This window comes from Rattus rattus, chromosome 6 (assembly GCF_011064425.1).
Source record: "Rattus rattus isolate New Zealand chromosome 6, Rrattus_CSIRO_v1, whole genome shotgun sequence".
NCBI classification, from domain to species: Eukaryota; Metazoa; Chordata; class Mammalia; order Rodentia; family Muridae; genus Rattus; species Rattus rattus.
Window position 1 is genome coordinate 102,586,229 of NC_046159.1, and position 20,728 is coordinate 102,606,956.

Consider the following 20,728-nt stretch of genomic DNA (forward strand, 5'->3'; position numbering starts at 1 on the left):
GCAAGGAGGTGACAGACAAAATGCTGCCTCGGGCATCTGTCATCAAGTGCACTGGGACTAAGCCGTGCCCAGCAGCTCACCAGCCACTGCCAGGACAGAGTAGCTCCTGGGTCCGGGTCCACTTCCCTTGTGCGCTAACCAGGGCGCGGCAACCCGGCTTGCCTCCAAGTTTCCCAGGACACTCTCCTTTCTTGATGGCCAGTGTTCGTCCCCAGCGTCCTAAGCCCCATGGCTCCCACCCTTTCCCTCTCTCCTCCACTGCGGTCCATTGCCTGCAGGCAGAGTTCAAGTTCAGTCCTAGCTTTTGCTCTGGATTTAGAAAAAGGAGAAGGGGTGGGAGAATTGGAGGGAGCCGGCTGGTCGGGCGAGGCCCAGGGGAGGCGGAGAGAGGTGGCCTCTGATTGGTTGGGGAGGGGGAGTGGAGGCACGGAGTTTCCCACAATGCCCCGGTGCGGTGCAGCCGCGGATGGATGCTGCGGGAAGGGGCTGCCATTTGCTGCCCCTGCCAGAGGCGCGCGGACCTGCCCGCGCTCCCGCCGCCTCCAGCGCCCTCAGCCCGGCCGGCCTCTGCAGCGGCACCGCCTCGGCTTCTTCCGCGGCCGCCGGAGCGGTCGCCATGAACCCCAGCTCCTCGGCGGGAGAGGAGAGAGGGGCGACGGGCGGTAGCAGCAGCAGCGGAAGCGGCGCCGGGAGCTGCTGCCTGGGCGCCGAGGGCGGCGTGGACCCGCGGGGTGCAGGGGCAGCGGCGGCTGCTGCCTTGGAGGAGCCCGCGGCCGCCGGACAGAAAGAGAAGGAAGAGGCGCTGGAGGAGAAGCTGAGGGACTTAACTTTCCGGAAGCAGGTCTCTTACAGGTAGGAGCAGGAGCTAGCAAGACAGGTGCCGCCCAGGGCGGGGGACACTTGCTCTAGCTCCAGAGAGGCACTTCTGTAGAGTTCTCTCGTGTTGTGTTCTCTCTCTCTCTCTCTCTCTCTCTCTCTCTCTCTCTCTCTCTCTCTCTCCAACTCTCCGTGACTTCGCCTCTCTCCCTCTCTCTATGTCTATTTGTCAGTCTGTCTCTCTTCCCTCATTCTCTCTTCTGGGAATATGTTGTTCTTTCTCATCCTCTAATTTTGGGTTGAAGGGAAGAAGTGGAGTGCCCCAGCTTCTCCCTGTAACACCCATGGAGGTGCACTTGTAACAGAAGAGAACACTAAGGTCAGAACAAGATCAAAACCACATCTGTGAGTGTGAGGTACAGACCCAGACATGCCCAGTTTAAAGAAGAGTCGCCAAAGTTGTCCCTAGGCTAGTGTCATCTCCAGCACTCCCCCTGCCTTGCAGAGTTCACTGGGAGAGCCTTGGGCACTAACCGGATGGCTGAGATCTGTTCTGACAGGCAGCAAAGAACAACGCATACAGAAGAGAAATCCTTATGGGAAGTTCTTGCCTTGACATCCTGTCAGGGACTAGTGAGGTATGGGTCTCTTCTTGTAGGTAGGTAGGTATGCCAGTGGGTGTTGGCGTTGTGTGCACGTGTGCTCTCTCCCTCTCTCGCTGTGCTCAGAAGATGATGTGGGTAGCCTACTCCCAGGCTCACTCCCCCACCCTGAGTCCCAGGGCGGGTGAGAAGAGATCACACTGGCACCTGAGGATGGATGTGCCTGTGACACTAGGACTGTGTACGATGAACGTCCACCCAGTCACGCTTTAAAACCCCCCCACCCCCCGAGGATCTGAACCAAAGTGAGAATTTAATAGGTTCCCTACACCCCTCTCCCATTCCCAGGCACCAGAGACGGCAGGTGCGGAGACGACCCTCACCGGTGATTTTTTAAAAGTTGAGGCAAGAAGCAGGTATTGCTGGGTCTCAGAGTGGCACTTGCAAAGGGGGTCAGGGAAAGCATCTGTGTTGCCCTCCTCCCTTTGGGCTAGCAGTCCCTCCTGGAAAAACCATCTAAAGTATTAAGCCTGTCACACCATGTGCTGTTATGTAAGCAAAAGCGGATGACAGAGGTGTGTGGGTTGCCAGGGTGTGCTCTGTTTATGGGGGCAGGTGTGTGAATCACTGGGACCCCCACAGGCATTGCCTGGACCGGAGGCCCTGTCATCAGGGACTGTGCTGTGTGTCTAAAGGCCGGTTTCTGCCGATGCCTACATGGTCTCTGTAGCCAGGTGGCTGCTGCACCCTTCCTCGCTTGCGTTCTGTTCTCCGTGTACAGAGGGAGTTTCCCACCTGAGTTGTTCTCTTAGTTACTCACACAGATCAGATCCAAGTGGATCTTTCTTTTTCTGTTTTCGGTTTCTAAAAATAGGCAGGCGGTGGGGAGTGGGCTAGGTCTCGGGAGGTAGGCTAAGTAAGACACAGGCAGTTCTACTTAGGATGGTCTGTCTGGCTCTTAGGGGAACAGGGGACTACACGCAGACTAATTTAGGAGCTGTAAGTTGAGGGGGGAGTTACTCCGTGAAATACATTGTGGGCCTGGGCTTCTGGCTAAGAGAGACTCCTGGGTCATTGGTATTCATAAGACTCCTCATTGGGTAGGGCTGTGAAGCCAGAATTTGCAAGGGAAATCACTTCAGCTTGCCTCTTGGCAGGGGTCATTTCTCTGAGCCTCTCTCCTGGAAAAGCAGAGCAGCATTGGGGCTGCAGCTTTCTGGGCAGAACGTTCCCACAGGCACGGGGAAGTGTGTTCGTGCACAAACACAGACTCAGAAACAGGAGCATTTTTGCAAGAGAGGAACAGAGCCTGACACTGGCCTGACCTGAAACCCGTCATGGTGGGTTTTATTTCTTGGATAGTATTTCCTTTTGAATAAGTCTCACAGTTCCCAAGGCAGTGACCCTTGGCACACACAGCACCTCAGGTGGCTGGTCAGACGGCTTGCAATCCCCAGGTGTTTAGCCTCCACTCTCTGTGGGTGAGGATGGCTGTCACACTCCTCAGGTGATGCTTTACACGCCAACACATGAGAGTTGCTGCTTCCAAGGTTCAGGAATTGACCCTTGAACTCATACACTGCACAGCCAAAGCAAGCCAGGCAGTCTTAAAGCAAGAAGGGTAGTGGGTAGTGATGTCACCTGGCATGTGCTAATCCCGGGGAATCTCTGTACTTCAGACACTGCTCTTTGTTTGTCTATAGAGTCATAGCAAATGATCTTCCTGTTGGCCTTGGTGGCCCTTTGTCTTGGACTCAGAGGAGTCGATGGACTTGATGGTCTTTATGGAGGGATTCTGGGCACCACTTAGCATGGTAGGTGGGAGGTAGTGGAGAGGAGTTGAGAAGCCCTCAGGGAATAGGGCTGGGCAGAAGTGTGTTGCTAGAGTAGGAGGGAGAGCGTCCATGGAGGGGATCATCTGAGGTGGTGGAGTGGAGATCTGAAGGCAGGTGGGAATAAATGTCTTGAAGAACATGGATATTTGTAGAATGAAAGTTGTTATGAAGAAGGGGGCTTTGGAGGAGTGGACATGTGTGAGTGTGAGTATGTATGTGTGTCTGTGTGTGTGGTGTGATGTGTGTGTATGTGTGTGTGTGTGTGTGTGTGTGTGTGTGTGTGTGTAGGGGGGTCTCATCTGCTCCTCTTGTTGCTAAGGAACATATAAGCTAGGGTTTAAAAATAAATGAAGAGTGGGTGGGCATATGCAGTGACTCCTGTCTTTTTAGGAACCAGAGCCCTTTACAAAAAAAACCTTTAAATAACCATTTCTGGAGGCAGATTATTCATTTTGCTGACTTTTACTTTGTAAGGTCAAATAAACTCCTTTATATGCCCCTAGATTTCCCCTCATTATCTTTAATTTCATTGGCTGTTCTTTGTGGGGGGGGGTGATCTTTTTCCCATGAGAATTTTTCCTTTCTTTCAGAATTTACACCCCAAGAGCAAATAGTTCCTGTAGACTGCAAAGCTAAGGTTTTAGCAGGCAGTGCAACCAATCTGGCACTTTTCTGTTAAAATTGCTACTTCCTTTTTCTTTGCAAATAATGGTGCTGTAACAGATACATGTATGTAAATGACTATATAATATGTAGGGACTCCTTATTGTAACTGCTGTAAGAATTCTCATTTAAGTGAGTAAAAAGGAAAGGAAGGAAAACCCAGAAAAGACACAGAGAAGGAGAGAGAGAGACATAGTCGGTATTGATTGTGTTCTCTCTGTCAAACAACATTGTGAGAAGTATTTTAGCATATTGTTTCTTTGTTTGTGTGTGTGTGTGTGTGTGTGTGTGTGTGTGTGCCTGTGTGTAAGCACGAGTGTGGGCACACGTATGTGGGTGTGTATGTGTAGGTACATGTGAAAGGTTGAAGTTGACATTGTCTTTTTTTTTAAATTGCTCTTAATTTATCGAGACAGGGTCTTTGAACTTGGAACTGGCTGAATCTGGCTACTCTAGCTAGCCTACTTGCTCTGGGAATAACTTGTCTCTGATTCCTAACTTCTGGGGTTAGACATAACCACCAAATCAGTGCATCTTCTAAGTAGAGCTTAGATGTCAGATCCTGCTGGCCAGGTGGACAAGAGCTTTATCTACTGAGCCTTATCCTGAGACTTGTGTATTGCATCTCATTTGAGCTTCACGGTGGTTCTGTGATGTGATTATTACTATTTCTGTTTTAGAGAAAGTGAACCTGAAGCCCGGGGCTTGGGCTGGAGGCAGATCTGACTCTAAAGGACTTTCTCTTTAGACTGCATCTTTCTGTTTGTTTCCTCAAGCATCCATGCTAGGTTTGAACTCTTTCCATGTGTATATGCATACCAGTGTGTGTGTTTGTGTGTGTGTGTGTGTGTGTGTGTGTGTGTGTGTGAGAGAGAGAGAGAGAGAGAGAGAGAGAGAGAGAGAGAGAGAGGAGGGGAGGGACAGAGACAGAGAGAGACAGAGAGACAGAGACAGAGAGAGACAGAGATAGAGAGACAGAGAGAGAAAGAGAGAGCACTGACTTTTTACCTCATCCACAAGATGCTTCAGGTTTCCCTGCTGTTTCTTTTCTTTCTTTTTTTTTAATTTTTAAAGTTAGACAGGGTCTCTGCATGGCTCTGGCTGTCCTGGAATTCACCATGTATACTCTGTAGAACAGACTGGTCTCAAACTCACATAGATCCACCTGCCTCAGCCTCCTGAGTGCTAGGGCACGCACCCGCAAACCCAGCTCTCCCCGCGCTTTCGTAAGTGTTTCATCCTTTGGGCTGAGGCTCCTTGCCTTGGCCTCGATGGCCCGTGCCTTCAGAAACCCTCCACTGTTTCAGAACTGGAAATGGATATAAATTCACGATCTTCAGCAAATTGTTTGGTTTTGCTTCTGAGAACAAAACCACCTCCGAGACACTTGTTATCTCCACGAAGACACCCATGTTAGAAGTTTATGCACTTTTAAAATAATTTCTGCAGGTGCTGTGTAGGTGCAGGGAGGTTGGGTGCAAAGCTGCTGCCTTTCCTCTTTGGGCAACAGACAGCAAAAGAGAAAGTTTGCTTGCTGGTAGGGAGGCCTGGGCAGGTACCACTGCTTATGCATTTCCACGCACGGACTTACCTTGCTTCACTTGAAAGTCCTGGTGGTCACACTTGACCTTCCTCACAGGAAGTTTCTAGGACCATATGTAAGGACTATGGAACTTCTTAGAGTAAACAACCTCTAGGAAGGGGGTCTCTTACTCCTTGACTATGATGACAACAACAGAGTCTAGCTGTCCCTTGGTAGCTGTGGGGAATTGGTTCCAGGACTACTGTGCAGACATCAAAATCTGCTGATGCTTAGCCTCTTAGGTAAAAGAGCATGATGTCCTCATATAACCCATTTGCACCTTTTCATCAGCTCCGAGTCGTCTCCATTTCTTAAAATATGCAACACAGTGTTTAACACAATCTAAAGAGTTGTCAGATACCATTAATGACAACACGGCATGCTTGGTCTAGAAACAGTCAGTTTTATTTTTTCCCAATTGTTTTCCGACCCATGGTTAGTTGCGTCTATAGTGGCAGTACTCGAAGACATAGAGGGCTCACTGTGCTCCCGTGTCCTGCTCTGTCCACACAAACAAGACTGTATGAGTAAGGGACAGCTGGGAGTTGGACACTAAACAGGGTAGCACCGTCATGGCTTTTCCTTGCTCTAGAGTCTGTAGCATACAGGGAACATTGTCTTCTCCTCAGTATCCGCATGTAGCGGTCTTCTTTACAGAGCTGGTTTTAGACATCTGTGCTCTGTTTCGTACATTTGTTAGATAAGGACTGCAGGATGAGACAAACACTGCTGGTCATTCCAGTCGTTATTTAGGCATGGCAGTGTTGGCTTCCTCAGTGGGGATGTACACCAGGTGAGAGTCCATGTCTGCCAAGACTCCGATAGGTTAGATTTGATTTAGCCCCCTCCCCCACTTTACATGGGAGAGTTCTCACTCTGAGCCCCATGGAGTGGAGCGCTTTGCTGGTGTTCGATTCTGTTGTGGCAACAGTGGTATTGCCTCATGGGGCCAAATTAAATTAGAGGAGAGCTAGCTCTTTCCAACACTCGACTTTCTAATCTGAGAAAATGAGGACTCCCAGGGAGTGCCAACCTGGTCGCTGCACCTCTCTGTTCTTCTGGGCTGGGATCTGGGGCACTTGTTGTCTCTGTCACCCCAAGGCGTACTCGGAGTTGAAACCCCTTTGAGACCGAGGCATCTGGAGGAAGCACAGTAACCTTTGGGCTTGACATTTGCTCTTGGGTTTGCGTTGGTCACACTGGCCTTGTGAAGGCAGATGGAGGTTTTCTGAGGTCCTATCTTGGGATAACTGCTGCACCCAGCACCAGGCGAGCTCTTCTTCTGATGGGTGCCAGAGGAAGGAAGAAATTTGCACAAAACAACAATAAACAAACACCAGAGGGAGATGAAATTTGCACAGAATAATGATGAAACAGACTAATTTCTAATTGAGCTGGATGGAACATATTGCCAGCCACAGCAAACCAGGGTAATGGGAAAGATTAAAGAAACACAATACCAGGCTGGGTCTGTTTGAGAGCTGTGGTCTCACAGAACCTCTTTGCTTGTGTGCCAGCAAAGTCCTCACAAGGTGAGAGCTCTGAAGGCTCGCATTTGCATGATCCTCATGTGGGTCCCTTCAGATAACTTCATTAGGACTCAAATAACTTTGTTAGTGATAGCCTGATCTAGGAGTTAAATTAGAGATGATAGTAGAGAAATTATGTGTCTTCTTTGAGGTTCAACATAGTCACTGTAAAATGGGGTCACGAAAGTGACTGCCCCAGAGGCTTGGAGATTAAGGGTATTACATTATGTCCAGAAGTCAGCTGGGTTAGCTGTCTTAAAGAATCTTGTCCTTCTTGATGGGTAGGTAGAAGATAAATATTTATTGAATGAGTAACTTAGTCGTCAACTTTAAATAAGCAGCTATTTTTGCCTCTTCTGGGTCTATTGTAAGTGCCATTTTCCGTCTTCTGCCTTTTTCTCCTGTACACTCTGCTCAGCAGCCCAGAGCAGTGTTTCTGTTTACAACTTCCTCTTGGAGTACCTGCTCCAGCCATCTAGCCAGCTGCTGGAGGCCGGAGGAGGGAGGCAGAAGCGCTTCCTTACCCATCTATTTGCAGCTTGTCAGAGAAAAGGCCTTAATTTGCCTTCTGAGCAGTGCTAATTAGCTTTCTGGTTCTTTCTGTCTGTCTCATCCCTTTCCAAGGGCAGCATCGATTTTTCTCCCCAGGGTATTTTCTGCCCATGTTTCCTTCTGTGAGTAGAACTTTTAACCCAGCATTCCTGGGGTCTGTCCAGCCACTCCAGCAACCTAGGCTGTGTGTTACTTCAAGCATCTTTCCTATAGACCTATTTGAATGACATGCATGTGTGCATGTGTATATGTGTGCATTTGTGCATGTGGGTATGTAGATGCACGTGTCTGTGTGTGTGGGTATGTGCATGCACGTGTGGGTATGTGCATGCACGTGTGTGTGCGTGTATGCGCACGTGTGGTTACTTGAATGCTTTAGCTCACTCTGTGGCCCCAAACTTTTGCTTGGTTTATAATTTGCTTAATTACAAAGTTTTCAAAAGAGGGACAACTAGTCTTCATAGTCATGTATCCTATACAGCACCAGAGAATGGCTCGTGAGTTCCCCGACATTGCTAGTATTCAAGGAGGTGTGGTCTCAACCCAGCTTGGATTATTCTAGAGAAAAGTAACTCATTATGTGAGATGTATGCACACCGGCTGAAGGAGGGGGGCTGTCACGAGGAGAGCCACAGGGAAAGGTCTTGGCAAGTAAATGCTCTTTCTTTCTAGCCCTGCGTCTTGTGAACTTTGAAATGGAGCAAGCATCATTGTTTAAAAGGAATTTCCTGGTTCCTGCATCAAACCTCCATGAGATTTGCTCAAGTGGAGACTTGCCTTTACATTTTTAGAATCACAAATAACTTTCTGATAAGAACTGATTCTGGGTTCACTGCACGAATTCTCTGGCTTTTGTTGGGTGTGGGGGAAGCACCCAGGGCTTAAAGAGTGATCATCTCCCTCTTACTCGTTGGTCATTCTTTGAGTGATGTTTAAGAGCCCTGATTTCGAGCCTTACCAACTAGGGCCAGACACATGGTTACTGCTGCGTCTCGCTGTATGTTCTTCTGCAGATCCCTTCAGGGCTCTCCGTCTTACTTTCCCTGTGTCTGAAGTGTTCACTATGGTGGTACTCACCCCATAGGAATATTTGTAGTTTAAACGAGCTGATACAATTCTGGCTGCCACAGAGCAGATGACATAGGTGTGTTTGCAAAGGTGGTGTTACTTATATGGAAGTCCAGTGACCTAGCAGGAGAATTTATTATCATTCTTCAAAACACTGAATGCTTGTCCCAGGTCAGTGATCAACGGTAAAATGATTCAGAGACTATGAAAACGAGGTGAACCTACATTAAAGTATGAAAACCTACAAGTTTTGGCATTCCTGGAAATGTAAATTTCTGCTTTTCCTTCTGGACCTGGTTAGATAGGAGTTCGTTTCTTACCAGGTTGTGAAAAAGGTTTCTGCTGTTTCCTGTCTGGAAACTGGATCAGGCAGAGGGCAGAGAGCAGAGAAGCCAGGCGACATAAGTGTGTAGAGAATCGGGGTGCAGTGACCCAGGCTCCCTGCTGTCCATCTGAGAGCAAGAATCCTGACATAGAGAGTTGGGTCAGCAGTGGCAGAGCTCGACAGTGCCAGAAGTAGATCTCAGATAAAGACAGAGGTGTCACCTGTGATTGCAGGACACAAAACATTTCTTCCCTGCCTTGTCCTGGTGACGTACCCTTTGTGTACACAGACAGTGGCCTGTCCTGACAATCAGAGGGTGAAAAAGAAGTGCCATTGCTCTGGGTTATTTCAGAAAGGGAGACTCAACCTCTGGGATGTTCAGTCAGCCCCACCGGTCCAAAGAACAGAATTTATGCTTAAAGAACCTCAGAAGGTTTTATCGTTGAGCACATGACTCTAGCTCAAGACTGAAATAAAAGGGATGTGTGTGTGTGTGTGGGGGGGTTGTGCAAGGCTACTTTAGTGTTTTTGTTTGTAGATTTGTAGGAAATAGAAAGTAGATTCCTTAAAGGGACTGATGTTTATTAAAGTGTGTGTATGTGTGTGTGGCATGTCAAATCTCTGAAAAAATTATTTTTTGCACGTGTGTGTCTGTGAGTATTCACATATGAGTGTGTGCACCTGTGTATGTGGTGGTGCGTGTTCACATGTATGTGCAAGACTTTGATGACAGGTGTCTTTTGCTTGGTCTCCACTGCGCATATTAAGGTATTGCCTCTCCCTTGAACCCGGGGCTCACAGACTCACCCACCCCATCCAGTTTGCTCTAGGAGTCTCTTGTCTCTCCGTTCTGAACACTGAAATTATAAGGAGGCCATCATGCCTCCCTGGCATTTACATGGGCACTGGGGATCTGAATTCATGCACAGCAAGTGTTTACTGATTGAACCATCTCCCCAGCCTCCTGTAAAATTCATTTCTATTCGAAAAACTTAAAAGCAATTTGTTTCAGAGGTAAGAAGAGATTCAAATGAGCTTGTGTGGAAGCCGTTAGGAGGGAGTTTTGGGTGCCGTTTTGAGGAAAACTTCTGGAACATTTCTTAAGCCAAAAGGACTAGAGATTTAATCATTGTGTGTGACTGACAGGTTTTGAGGCAAGCCACTCAGATGGTGAGCATTCCCCGTAGAGGGTTTTGATGGAAAAGCACGATTAAAAATAGACTCACTCTTTTAAATTGACCCCTTGTCCTTGTGGAGTCTGAGCTGTGGCGTGTTCTTGTCTTCTTGTCTCTCTCTACTTGAAATGCTAGCCCTAGCATCTGAAGTTTGAAGAAAGGAGGAAACCTTGGGGGATGGGTTGACATGTGGCCTTCTCAGCCATCTGAGTCACCCGTACCTGCTGTGTAAAGTTCTGTAGCCCAAATGGCTTGCATACCACATAGCCCTGGAGGCTCAAGTCTGAAGCCTGGGTGTCTGGAAGGCCAGGTTCTAGGGAGTGCTTTCTTCTGGGTTGCCTTTGACTGTGATCTTGTTGTCTTCCCACATGGCCAAGAGTAGAGAGCCAGAATGAGGCTTGCCTCTTCCAGGAAGGCTGCTGCTAATCTCCTTGATGAGAGGGCTTCTCTTTCCGTGACCTGATCCCCTCCCAGAGACCCCATCTCCTGCCACTAATCACTGAAGGGGGTAGCATCTCGATACAGGAAGGAGATGTTAAACATCTATGGGAAACCAAGTTAGGACTTTTATATAAGTGTGTTATGGGCTTCACATGGAATAGGCATGACCATGAGGGGGTCTTCTGGGGGTAGGGAGTATGCAGACATTCAACCCACAACCCACCTGCTTACATGTTTTCACAAAGCCTTAGGAAGTCACAAGCAGTCCTATTTCTCTCATCCCTCTGGGTCTCTGAACCATTCGAGTGCCTCAGAGGCAACCTGTGTGCTCTAAAGTCTGTAGAGTGCAGGACCACACAGCCGCTTCAGTCAGGTACCTCCCTACCTGTGAATATTAACCAAGCCCAGTTACCAGTTTTACCCAGGAGCTGCTGAATGCTCCATATATGGCATTTCGCCGAACTTGTCATTAGCAGAGGACTATGGCCATGTTATTGTATTGATAAGGACAAGGACATCTGTAGTGTCGGCAATTTCCCCAAGGGCACAGAGCTAGGTAAATGGTGTCCTGTGTCTCTCCTTATCCACTTCTCTCTGCTCATAGCTTCTCAACTACAGCTTTTCATCCTGGTTACTCTCTCACTCTTTCCCATTTTCGTTGTGCCAAGAGTCATATTTTCACAATGTAGTGCTTTATCATACCAAACTGCCCAGGGCACTGTGTTGGCATGCATTTAGTTTCAATGGGCCTAGACAGGCCTTACCCAGGACTTGGAGAAGGCCTTACCCATTGACATGTATGTCTTGCGCCCCAGCACAAGACTAGGTGGATTCCTGCTACTTCCAGCTGCAGGGAGGAGCAGACCGAGCTTCCCATGCAGCTTCTTTAAAACAATGCCAACTTTCCATTCCATGGGACGGGGAAGGTAAATCTAGCTTCCTGGGGCTCAAAAATGATTATGGGGCTTAGCGCCTGGCACTGATCCTTTTAAATTCTATCTGCGGGACAAGGCCTCATGACTTGTAGTCAGAGTGGAACCTGAAGGAAGGTGGGCAATGGTCATGAGTTGGGGTCCAGTGAAGACGTTAGGAGTAAGGAAAGCATGAGCGGGTTTCGGGGCTGGACTGGTTATCATTACCACCATTTGACAATCAAAATTCTATCCTTAGAAGAGGCGGGCCTTCACTTTTAACCAGTGAGCTGTTCAGGCTGTGAGTGTTTGCAGGGGTTTTTCCCACAGTCGTGTTCTTCAGCGTTTACGTTCTTGTGTGCACTTATAGACACCTAGAAGGTTCCAAAGCGGCATGTCAAAAGAAAAGAAAAAAAAAACCTGAGTCATTTTCACATTTGAAGAAGCCTTCAGAGTGTCTTGGGGAAATAAATCTCTATCTCGAAAATAAATGTTGAAGCTATTTAAAGATTAAAACAGAAGCTTTCTATGAGCCAGTACGAGACGACTTACACCAGAATCCAAGGGATTTTCTCTTAAGACCAATTTCTGGAGATTTCTTTAACTGTTAATACCAACTAAATTTAGGTTGCTTAATAATAATAAAAAGTGTGTGTGCTGCGTTTCAGGCTTAGCCCGTGTAAGCCCCTTTCACATCAGTGATCTCATTTTAACTGCAAACAATCCGCCGCGCCCCTGTGTTGTTTCCACGTCCGTCCGTGTACACGGAAGGAAGCAAAGCCACAACAACTCAGTGACTTCCTTAAGGCCACACGCCAGGGAGGGATCCTGCCAGACCCGATTTGGCTTTTAGATCTCAGGTCCCACCTTCTTTTTCACTTCGGGCACTGTCTCCTCAAGTGACTCTACAGAAAGGTAGCTAGCAACATTACCCTCTTATTAATTTTATTTACTTGAATTCATCTCCATTATTAATCACAGTGGCCAGAGATAGAATCAATCACCAACTGGCACATACCAAATCCATATGGCATCGACAGCAAGGATGACCTCATTGCTGCCCCATTACCCTGGCCTGGTCTCTGTTTAGTACAACTCTTACTAGGGAAGGGAAGAAAATGAGAAGGGGCGGGGAGGGAGGGAGGGAGGGAGGGAGATAGTTGGCTCTTCCTTTGCATTAGTTGCTAAGCAGCAGCCATTTCATTGTAAGGGAGATCCAGTTCAAGTAATGACATAGGTTTTCCAAGAATAGCATGTCGTTTTTATAGCAGCTGCATTTCAGGTCTCCACAGAGTACGTGTTCTGGCGGCTCAGTGACTTTAGGGGAAGGAATAACCACTTCAACTTCTTTTGTGGGATGCACGGAGAAAATTCAATGCAGCCCATCACCTATTAGCCAGACTCCCACCTTAGTGCATGGCTACCTGTAGCCAGCAAGAACAGCGTTTAGGATCTGGAGTTCTCTCCAGAAAAGATAGCTGAAATGTAGGAATGTTTTGAGGCCACTGATTTAGTATCCACGAATCCCACCTCGATGGGATACTCTGATAATTTACAATCCTCGGTTGTCTAGCACAGAACAGAATTTGCTTGCCATCAAGAAGTAGGATTGTGGCACCGATTTCATTGTATTGGTATTTTCTAGCAACTGAAGACTCTTGGAAAGAAATAAAACACTATACAAAGGCTAGTGTAAGCCACGGAGTCGAGTTTTTACCAGGAAAGAGAGCACGAGTTCAAAGGAAGACCTGTAACTCCTTTCCGGCTATAGTCAGAATGCATGGCTGTTCCATGGGCTGTAGGATTGATCACACATCCTGCTTTCCCAGCGTGCACTGGGAAAGTACAAGACTGCCCCCACCTCCCCAGCCTCCTGAGAGAAATCACTCCTTTCCAGGGTGGATGGCATGCTTAGAAACTGCCTTTAACTTCCAGTAAGTTGCCCTCCCATTTAAGGAGCAGTATCTCTTCCAGGAACTAAAAGTAGTGTCTGGAAGTTGTAATACACGGATGAATTCACGAATAGTAAATGGTTATTCCCATCTCTCCGGCAACTGACGCCGCTCTCAGATTTCTCCGTGTACTTCTTAACAGTTACTTGAGATAGATTTAGTCAAGCAGTTCTGGTTCCTGGCACCCGTTGTCTATGAGAGGGAAGTCAAGTCAGCCAGTGATGAGGAAGAGAGGATGGAGACCCTTGAGTCCCACCTGGTACAGAACCAGGGGGAAGACAGATCTAGGTGTCTGTCAGGAGAAACATGTCTGGGAGCTGCTCAGCGATCTGCCCTTGGCCCTCTCAGAGCTGTCCCAGTGACATCAACTGAGTCCTACTGTGTGCTAAGCAAGGTACCTTACTAAGTGCTGTACGCATGTGATTTCAGTTAATTTCTGTATCATCTTTATGAGGAAGATACTTCTACTATCTGTAGCCGTATAAAACAGGAAACGGAGACACGGAAACATGATAGTGAAATAACAAACAAGCCATTAAGCAGTGAAGACAGGATCTGCATCCCAGAACAGCCTAGCTCATGGCCTGTCTTCCTCACCCCTGTAAAAATGTGGAACTATAGCATTCCCATCTTTCTATAGGGAATTACCTCTGTTTGACTGTACCCTGCACTGCTTGTGGGGCGAATGGCGTGGGATGAATACCGACGGGCAAGGCTCTCACCAGGAATAGTGATGAGATCTTTGAAGCTGCTGGGTGCTGGGGTAGGGAAGACTTGCTCTCACCACTGGTGCCATCTCAGGGATACCTAAGACTTGTGCATGGGCAGCCAATGCTCTCACCGGCAGGTTTGTCTGTGTCTACAACAACACTTTTGGGGGAGAGTTCCCACTGCTCCCCAGCCTCATTTTATCCCCAGCACAGATCACCAGCCCTGATACTGAATTCCTTGTGACATTTAATGACAGCTGTGTTTTCCTGCTTGCAACTAAAAATAAAATAAAATAAAGACAAATACATGTTATTGACATGAGGTCCTTCAGCCTGGCCTGGTGAGTGTCTCCTGTGCCTGAGAACTGTGTTAGGGAGATGTCTCATCACTGGTTGGGTTTTATTTTATTTTTTTATCTTTTATTAATTGTTCCATTCATTTACATCTCAAATGATATCCCATTTACCGGTTACTCCTCCACCAACCCCCATCCCATATCTGCCCTTTCTCCTCCTCTTTGCCTGTATGAAGATGTTCCCTTACCCACCCACTCTCTCCTGCCCCACTGTTCCAGCATCCCCCTATACCGGGCAACCAACCTCCCATTGCTGTCAGGCAAGTCCATCCTCTGCTACATATGTATCTGGAGCCATGGATCAGTCCAGGTACACTCCTTGGTTGGTGGTCTAGACTCTGGGAGAACTGGTGGTCAGGCCAGCCTATGTTGTTCTTCCAATGGGGTTGCAGTCCCACTCTCCACTCCTCCAGACCTTCCACCAGTTCCTCCACCAGGTTCCCTGAGCTCAGGTTGGCTCCAAGCATCCACGTCTACATTGATCAGTTGTAGGCCAGACCTCCCAAAAAACCACCATACCAGGTTCCTGTCAGCAAATGTCTCTTGATCATGGCAATAGTGCAAGGTTCAGTGTCTGCAGACGTGATGATTCCCCAGGTGGGGCAATCCCTGGTTGGCCCTTCCTTCAGTCTCTGTTCCATTTTTTTGTCCCTGTTCTTACTTTGGACAGGAACATTTCTGCGTTACAAACTTTGAGATGGGCTGGTGTCCCTGTCCCTTGACCCAGGGCAGTGCCTATCTGCTGGAGGAGATCTCTACAGGTTCTATCTCCCCTTTCTCTGTGCATTTTGGCTAAAGTCATCCATGTTGGGTCCTGAGAGCCTCACATTTCCCTGGTGTCTGGGACCCTCCAGTGGCTATCCCCAGTTCCTCATTCTCCCTGCTACACATTTTTGTTTGATTTCCTGACCTTCTGTACCTCTCTCACATCCCGTCCAGTACCCATTATTGTCCTCTTTATTTCTTCCCCCTGCTCTCTCCCTCCCAGGTCCCCCTCTTCCTCCACCTTCCATGATCATCCTGTTCCCCCATCAGTTGCAGGACTGAAGCATCCACACCCTGGTCTTCTTTTATTCTAAGCTCCATATGGTCTGTGGGTTGTATCATGGGCATTGTGAGCTTTGGGGCTAATATCCAATTATCAGTGAGTGCATACCATGTGGGTTCTTTTGTGATTGGGTTACCTCACTCAGGATATTTTCTAGTTCCGTCCATTTGTCTATATATTTCATAAAGTCATTGTTTTTGATAGCTGAGTAGTACTCCATTGTGTAGATGTACCATTGTGTAGATTTTCTGTATCCATTTCTCTGTTAAAGGGCATCTGGGTTCTTTCCAGCTTCTGGCTATTATAAATAAGGCTGCTATGAACATAGTGGAACACGTGTCTTTGTTGTATTATTGGAGCATCTTTTGGGTATATGCTCAGGAGAGGTATAGCTGGATCCTCAGGTAGAGAGTTTTCATTATAGTAAGAACAAATGTACGTTTAAGGGAATAAATAATGTGAATCAGTTATTTCCTCCATTAAAAGCGTTTTATTTTTACTTTAAATTAATTGGGATATGGTCATGTCTTTGTACTTGTGAATGCAGGAGGGCAGAAGAGGGTACTGAATCCACTGGAGCTGAACTCATAGGTGATCCGCCTGGCATGGGTACTGGGAACCGAACTGGGTTCCACTAAAAGAGCAGTAGGCGCTCCTGCTGCCCACTCATCTCTCTAGCCCTTTGGCCTCCATTTCTATTTTCCGTTGTCTTTATGCTTCCGGTTGAACAAACCGAGTGCTGCAAAGGAGCCTGTTGATTTCAGCCAGGGAAATCACACTGCTGGGCTCAGTCACAGGTCACCCCCAGCCTGGAGTGCTTCCATTTGAAACCCAAACCTGTCCTCTGGTTTTTACCTGTGGGGTTCTGTTTTCCCCTTTGGCAGGCATTGTAGATAACTCTTTGCCCTGTTTCTATATAGTATGTCTTCATGTATTTTAGTTAGAGTCCGTCTGTCCCTCCTTTCTCTAGACCAGATCGAATCCATTTTCCTTCTTACCCCTGTTGTGCTCACCATCACTTTTGTGGTTGTCCCTGATTTGACAGTGTGCTGTCAGATCCATGGTTTTCTCCATACAGATGGAGAACTAAACTAACAACGTGCTCTAACCAAGGCTGCGCCAGCTAGGGTGCTTGTTGAAATGGGAAGTAGACAGATTCACACAAGTCCCACCCCGCTTCCCAACCCAGTCAGCCCCTACGCTGAGGAGCACTTGGGGATTTTCACCTCCAGATGTTCCTGCTCTCCGTGAATTGTAAGGACTTGATTCTTCCTAAGTGGCCATTGTCTGGAGCTATGGATTAGCATGGGTGCCGGCCGGCTGCTGTAAAACCCATTGGAAAGCCAAGTCCCCAGATCACACACTCAACCGACTGTTGCTGCAGCCCCCAGGCTTTCCTTAGGGTGTGGCGATTTTATTTGACATTTATCATTGCAGTCTGGCTAAATGCTTACTTGGCAAGCTTTATATGTATGTCAGACACCAAACACTTCTCGAAAGTTTGAGGTCCATCCCTCTGTCCATCTGGTCCTCTCTCTTCATCTCCTCCCTCCCTCCCATCCTTAATAAGAAAGGGCTTTTCTTATTACGATCACCTCTATTTCTCAGACTGCGGCTGTCACTGTCCTCCTGTGTGTGCTGTTGAAGGGGGGGGGGCTCCGGAAGACTCCATGTTCACCATTCCAAAGTTTGCTTTGACTCCTTGAGGAGTTAAACTCACCCAACTCTGGAGAAGATTCTTTGAATGCAGTGGTTCTCAACCTATGGGTCTGGACCCCTCTGGTAAACCTCTAGCTTCAAGAATATTTACGTCATGCTTCATAGCAGCAGCAACATTACAGTTATGAAGTAGCAGCAAAGTAATTTTATGGCTGGGGTCACCACACATGAGGAGCTGTATTAAAGAATTGCAGCATTAGGAAGGTTTGAGAGGCACTCTTTTAGTCAGTTGAAACTGAAGGCAGGTAGCTGTGCTGGGCTAAGTCTATAATGGATGGCTGTGGTGATTTGAATGAGAAATGCTACCATAGGCTCAGGATTTTAAATACTTGATCTCTAGTTGGTGGAAATGTTTGGGAGATGGTACAGTCTCGCTGGATGAAGTACATCACTGGGGCAGGCTTTGAAAGTTCCATAGCTTCTCCCTACCTTCTGTTGTGTGCTCTTTCTCTCTCTCTCTGACAGAGGTCTGTCTGTTTGTCTCCCCTCTTCCCTCTCCCCCCATCTCATATCGTGTTGAAGACCTCAGCTTTCCGATCTGTCTTGCCTCCCTCTGTGGAATCCTAGGTCAGATTGAACTCTTCTTTTGTTAAGTTGGCCGTGTATCATGACTTGCTTTGCCTGCGCATAGCATTTTATCATCTCAACACTAGGACGGTGCTGTCCTATATAGAAGGCATCGTCCTCTGCCTTTTGAAACCAATTAAAATCAACTAAGTGCAATATTTAGTTCTTTGGTCATACCAGCTACACACAATGTGCATAGCAGCCATATGCACAGGCAGCTACAATACCAGGTGGCACAGGTAAAGACCACCATACCACTCCGGAGAGTTCACTTGAATACTGGTGATATGAGGGACACACAAAGACACCAATTTATCAAGACTGTAGGAACCTCTAGCCAGCCATCCTTGAATGGTAACCTTGAACCTTGCTGTTCTTGAAGTAAGATGTCTAGCTCTCTGGCTACAACGTCATATTTTATGGGTATAAGTAGAAGGGAGAGATCATTCTAGGTAATGGAGAAAGTCATTCTTAATGTTTCCCATCATGCTTCTTGCCATGTGTTGTTTCCCTTAAAACTGCAGTGGTGACTCACTTCCCAAAGGATAAGGTCAAGGAGTCTTCCCTCTCGTCTCCTCCTTCACTAAGCACCCAAAGCTCTAGGCGTAAGAGAACCTGGTTGGATGGAGTGGAAACTTTACCATGTGGCGGTTGCTTGAAAGATAAACCTCGGTCAGTAGATTGTTGAAATTTGAACCAGAGCAGGGTCCAAGATGGAAGCATAACCATGGATTCTGGACCTGTAGCTTCAGTCCGTGTCAGTCACAGGGATTGCTTGCTATGCTGTGTGCTTCGTTCTTAGTGTTAGTTCCACAAATCTTTAGTTTAAATTCCATGTATGAGAGTGTATGCATGGACTTACACCTTGAATGTGGCTCACCTGGTACCTAGAGACGAGGCTTGAGGATATTTTGTGATTGGCTGCAAGGACAGAACAGAAGCCCCAGGAAAATCTCTGTGTGTGCATGCATGTGTATGTGTGCATGTGTGTGAGTATGAGTGTGTGAGTGTGAGTGTGTGTGTGTGTGTGTGTGTGACAGAGAGAGAGAGAGAGAGAGAGAGAGAGAGAGAGAGAGAGAGAGAGAGAGAGAGAGCGTGTTTGTGGATTCTCTGAGGCTTTGAACTGCTAATACTGCACACAAGGGCGTTCTAAAAATAACCTCAGCATGTGCATCCGTCGCCAAAGGGAGCTGGATAATTTGTGAGGATGATGAGTAATAGGAAGGAGAAAAGCTTTAAAGGATGAGAAATGAAAGATGTGGATTTCTATGGTCTCTTAGGCTCTCCCATGTCCTGAGTGCCTCCTTTGAAGCCCTGATTTTGAAAACGGGAGATGTACTTACGATGAAAAGAATCTCTGGGAGAACCATTGGCTCATCTTCTTCTTACCTGTGTTTTATGGCATGAGCCCTAGATTAAAGCTTAGCTGCTCTATAGGAATGGCCGTGAGGAGCTCGTGTGCCATATATGCAGCTTAGTACAGAATACAAATTAGGATAGTATATGGCCTATCCTTTAAACATTTTCAAGGTTTATAACGCACTGAGTGTCCTCCCGGCATCACACTATGCAAATGCACGCTGAGTGATGCAAAGACAAGAGAACTCGGAAGCTCTGGTGTCAACGGTTTACAAGTTAGTGAGAAAAAGAGGCAAGACATTGAGCTATTGTTATAATAATGTTGGATCGTAAACACCAAGAAAGGGAAATGCGGGGAACCATGTGGCAGAGCTCAGAGGAGATGTGTCTGTTTCAGACTGAAGTCTCTGGAACTGGGGACTAGCACATGTGCCTTGAAGGAGGAAGAGGACATGGCTAGGCCAGCGAGAGTCAAAAGACTCATTCATATCACTAATGCAACGGAGAGAAGTTATCCTAGGCTCTGAATGGCAAGGTAGAGACAGTCTTTTTGAACACGATCCATTGACTTCTAATCTCTTCTGAAGATCGCTCAAAATAGATTCTTTGATTTTTTTTTTTAACCTAGAAATCCACACACAAAAGGATCTAGGTCCTCTGTACTTGTTAGGCAATGGAGGCTTGAACAGAGGTAAACATCAGGCATAGAGTGGTGTGCATGCTCCTTTGAGTTCCATGGACACAAGAGAGGGGAAAGTTAGTTATGTCTGGGAGAAGTTTTCTTGGGCTGTTGACTTTGAAGGGTTGATACAATTTCAGAAGGAAGTGGATGGGCCACAGGGAGCCGAACTAGGAGACATGGTAGGCCCCGAGAATGGCACAGCCCAGTGATGGGATATATTGACACAGCAGTGTGAACTGTGCACCGATTTTGCTTTGAATAGGTTTAGGAATTAAGGCAGACAAGGCAGGGGAGCCCCGGAATATCATCTGAACTCCAGCTAACTGTAGTTCTTACTTTGAGGTCAAAGCAAGAAAGCCACTGGAGGCTCTGGGGCAGAAAAATAACACCTTCCTCTCCAAATGAAAGCAAGCTGTTGTCCTCCCCAAAGTTGTTGCTGGCTCCCCTGCTTCTGGAACCACTGTTCCTGCTGCAGAAGTCACTGTTGCAGAGGTGACATCTCCAGACTCTGTCCCCAAACACTCGGCTGTGCACAAAGCTTTCTTCCTGTCCCCAGGGCAGGAAGAGGAAAGAGATCCTTTACTGTTCCTTGGCCAGGAGTGGAGCAGTAGGCGCTCCTCCTGGTTCAGAGGCAAATCCAGTCTTAGATGATGATTTGAGAAAGACGAACAAGGACAATGTGACTTGTCCTTGGCCACAGGGACCTCACTTCTGGGTCAGGTCCCAATGATGTTCTGATCCAGTGCCATTCATTCACACTTTGGCACAGTAACATTGTCTCAAATTCTAAACAGGTAAACACAGGGAAAACCTAGGAAGCCTCTGATGCCGAGCCA

General features: G+C 47.4%; 1 protein-coding gene across 8 annotated transcripts in view; it reads left to right on the forward strand.

Annotated features, from left to right (window-relative positions):
- The first annotated feature begins 231 nt into the window (after window positions 1–231).
- The window catches only part of Dgki (diacylglycerol kinase iota), a 441,511-nt gene continuing 421,014 nt past the window's right edge, over window positions 232–20,728 (forward strand). For 6 of the 8 annotated variants that reach the window (XM_032906748.1, XM_032906750.1, XM_032906749.1 and 3 more), the window contains exon 1: window positions 462–852. In XM_032906748.1, the coding sequence (XP_032762639.1) occupies window positions 467–852 (386 nt within the window). In that variant the 5' untranslated portion in view covers window positions 462–466. Of the gene's footprint in view, window positions 853–20,728 lie in introns of all 8 variants that reach the window. The other 2 variants (XM_032906753.1, XM_032906754.1) reach the window with 2 other exon arrangements.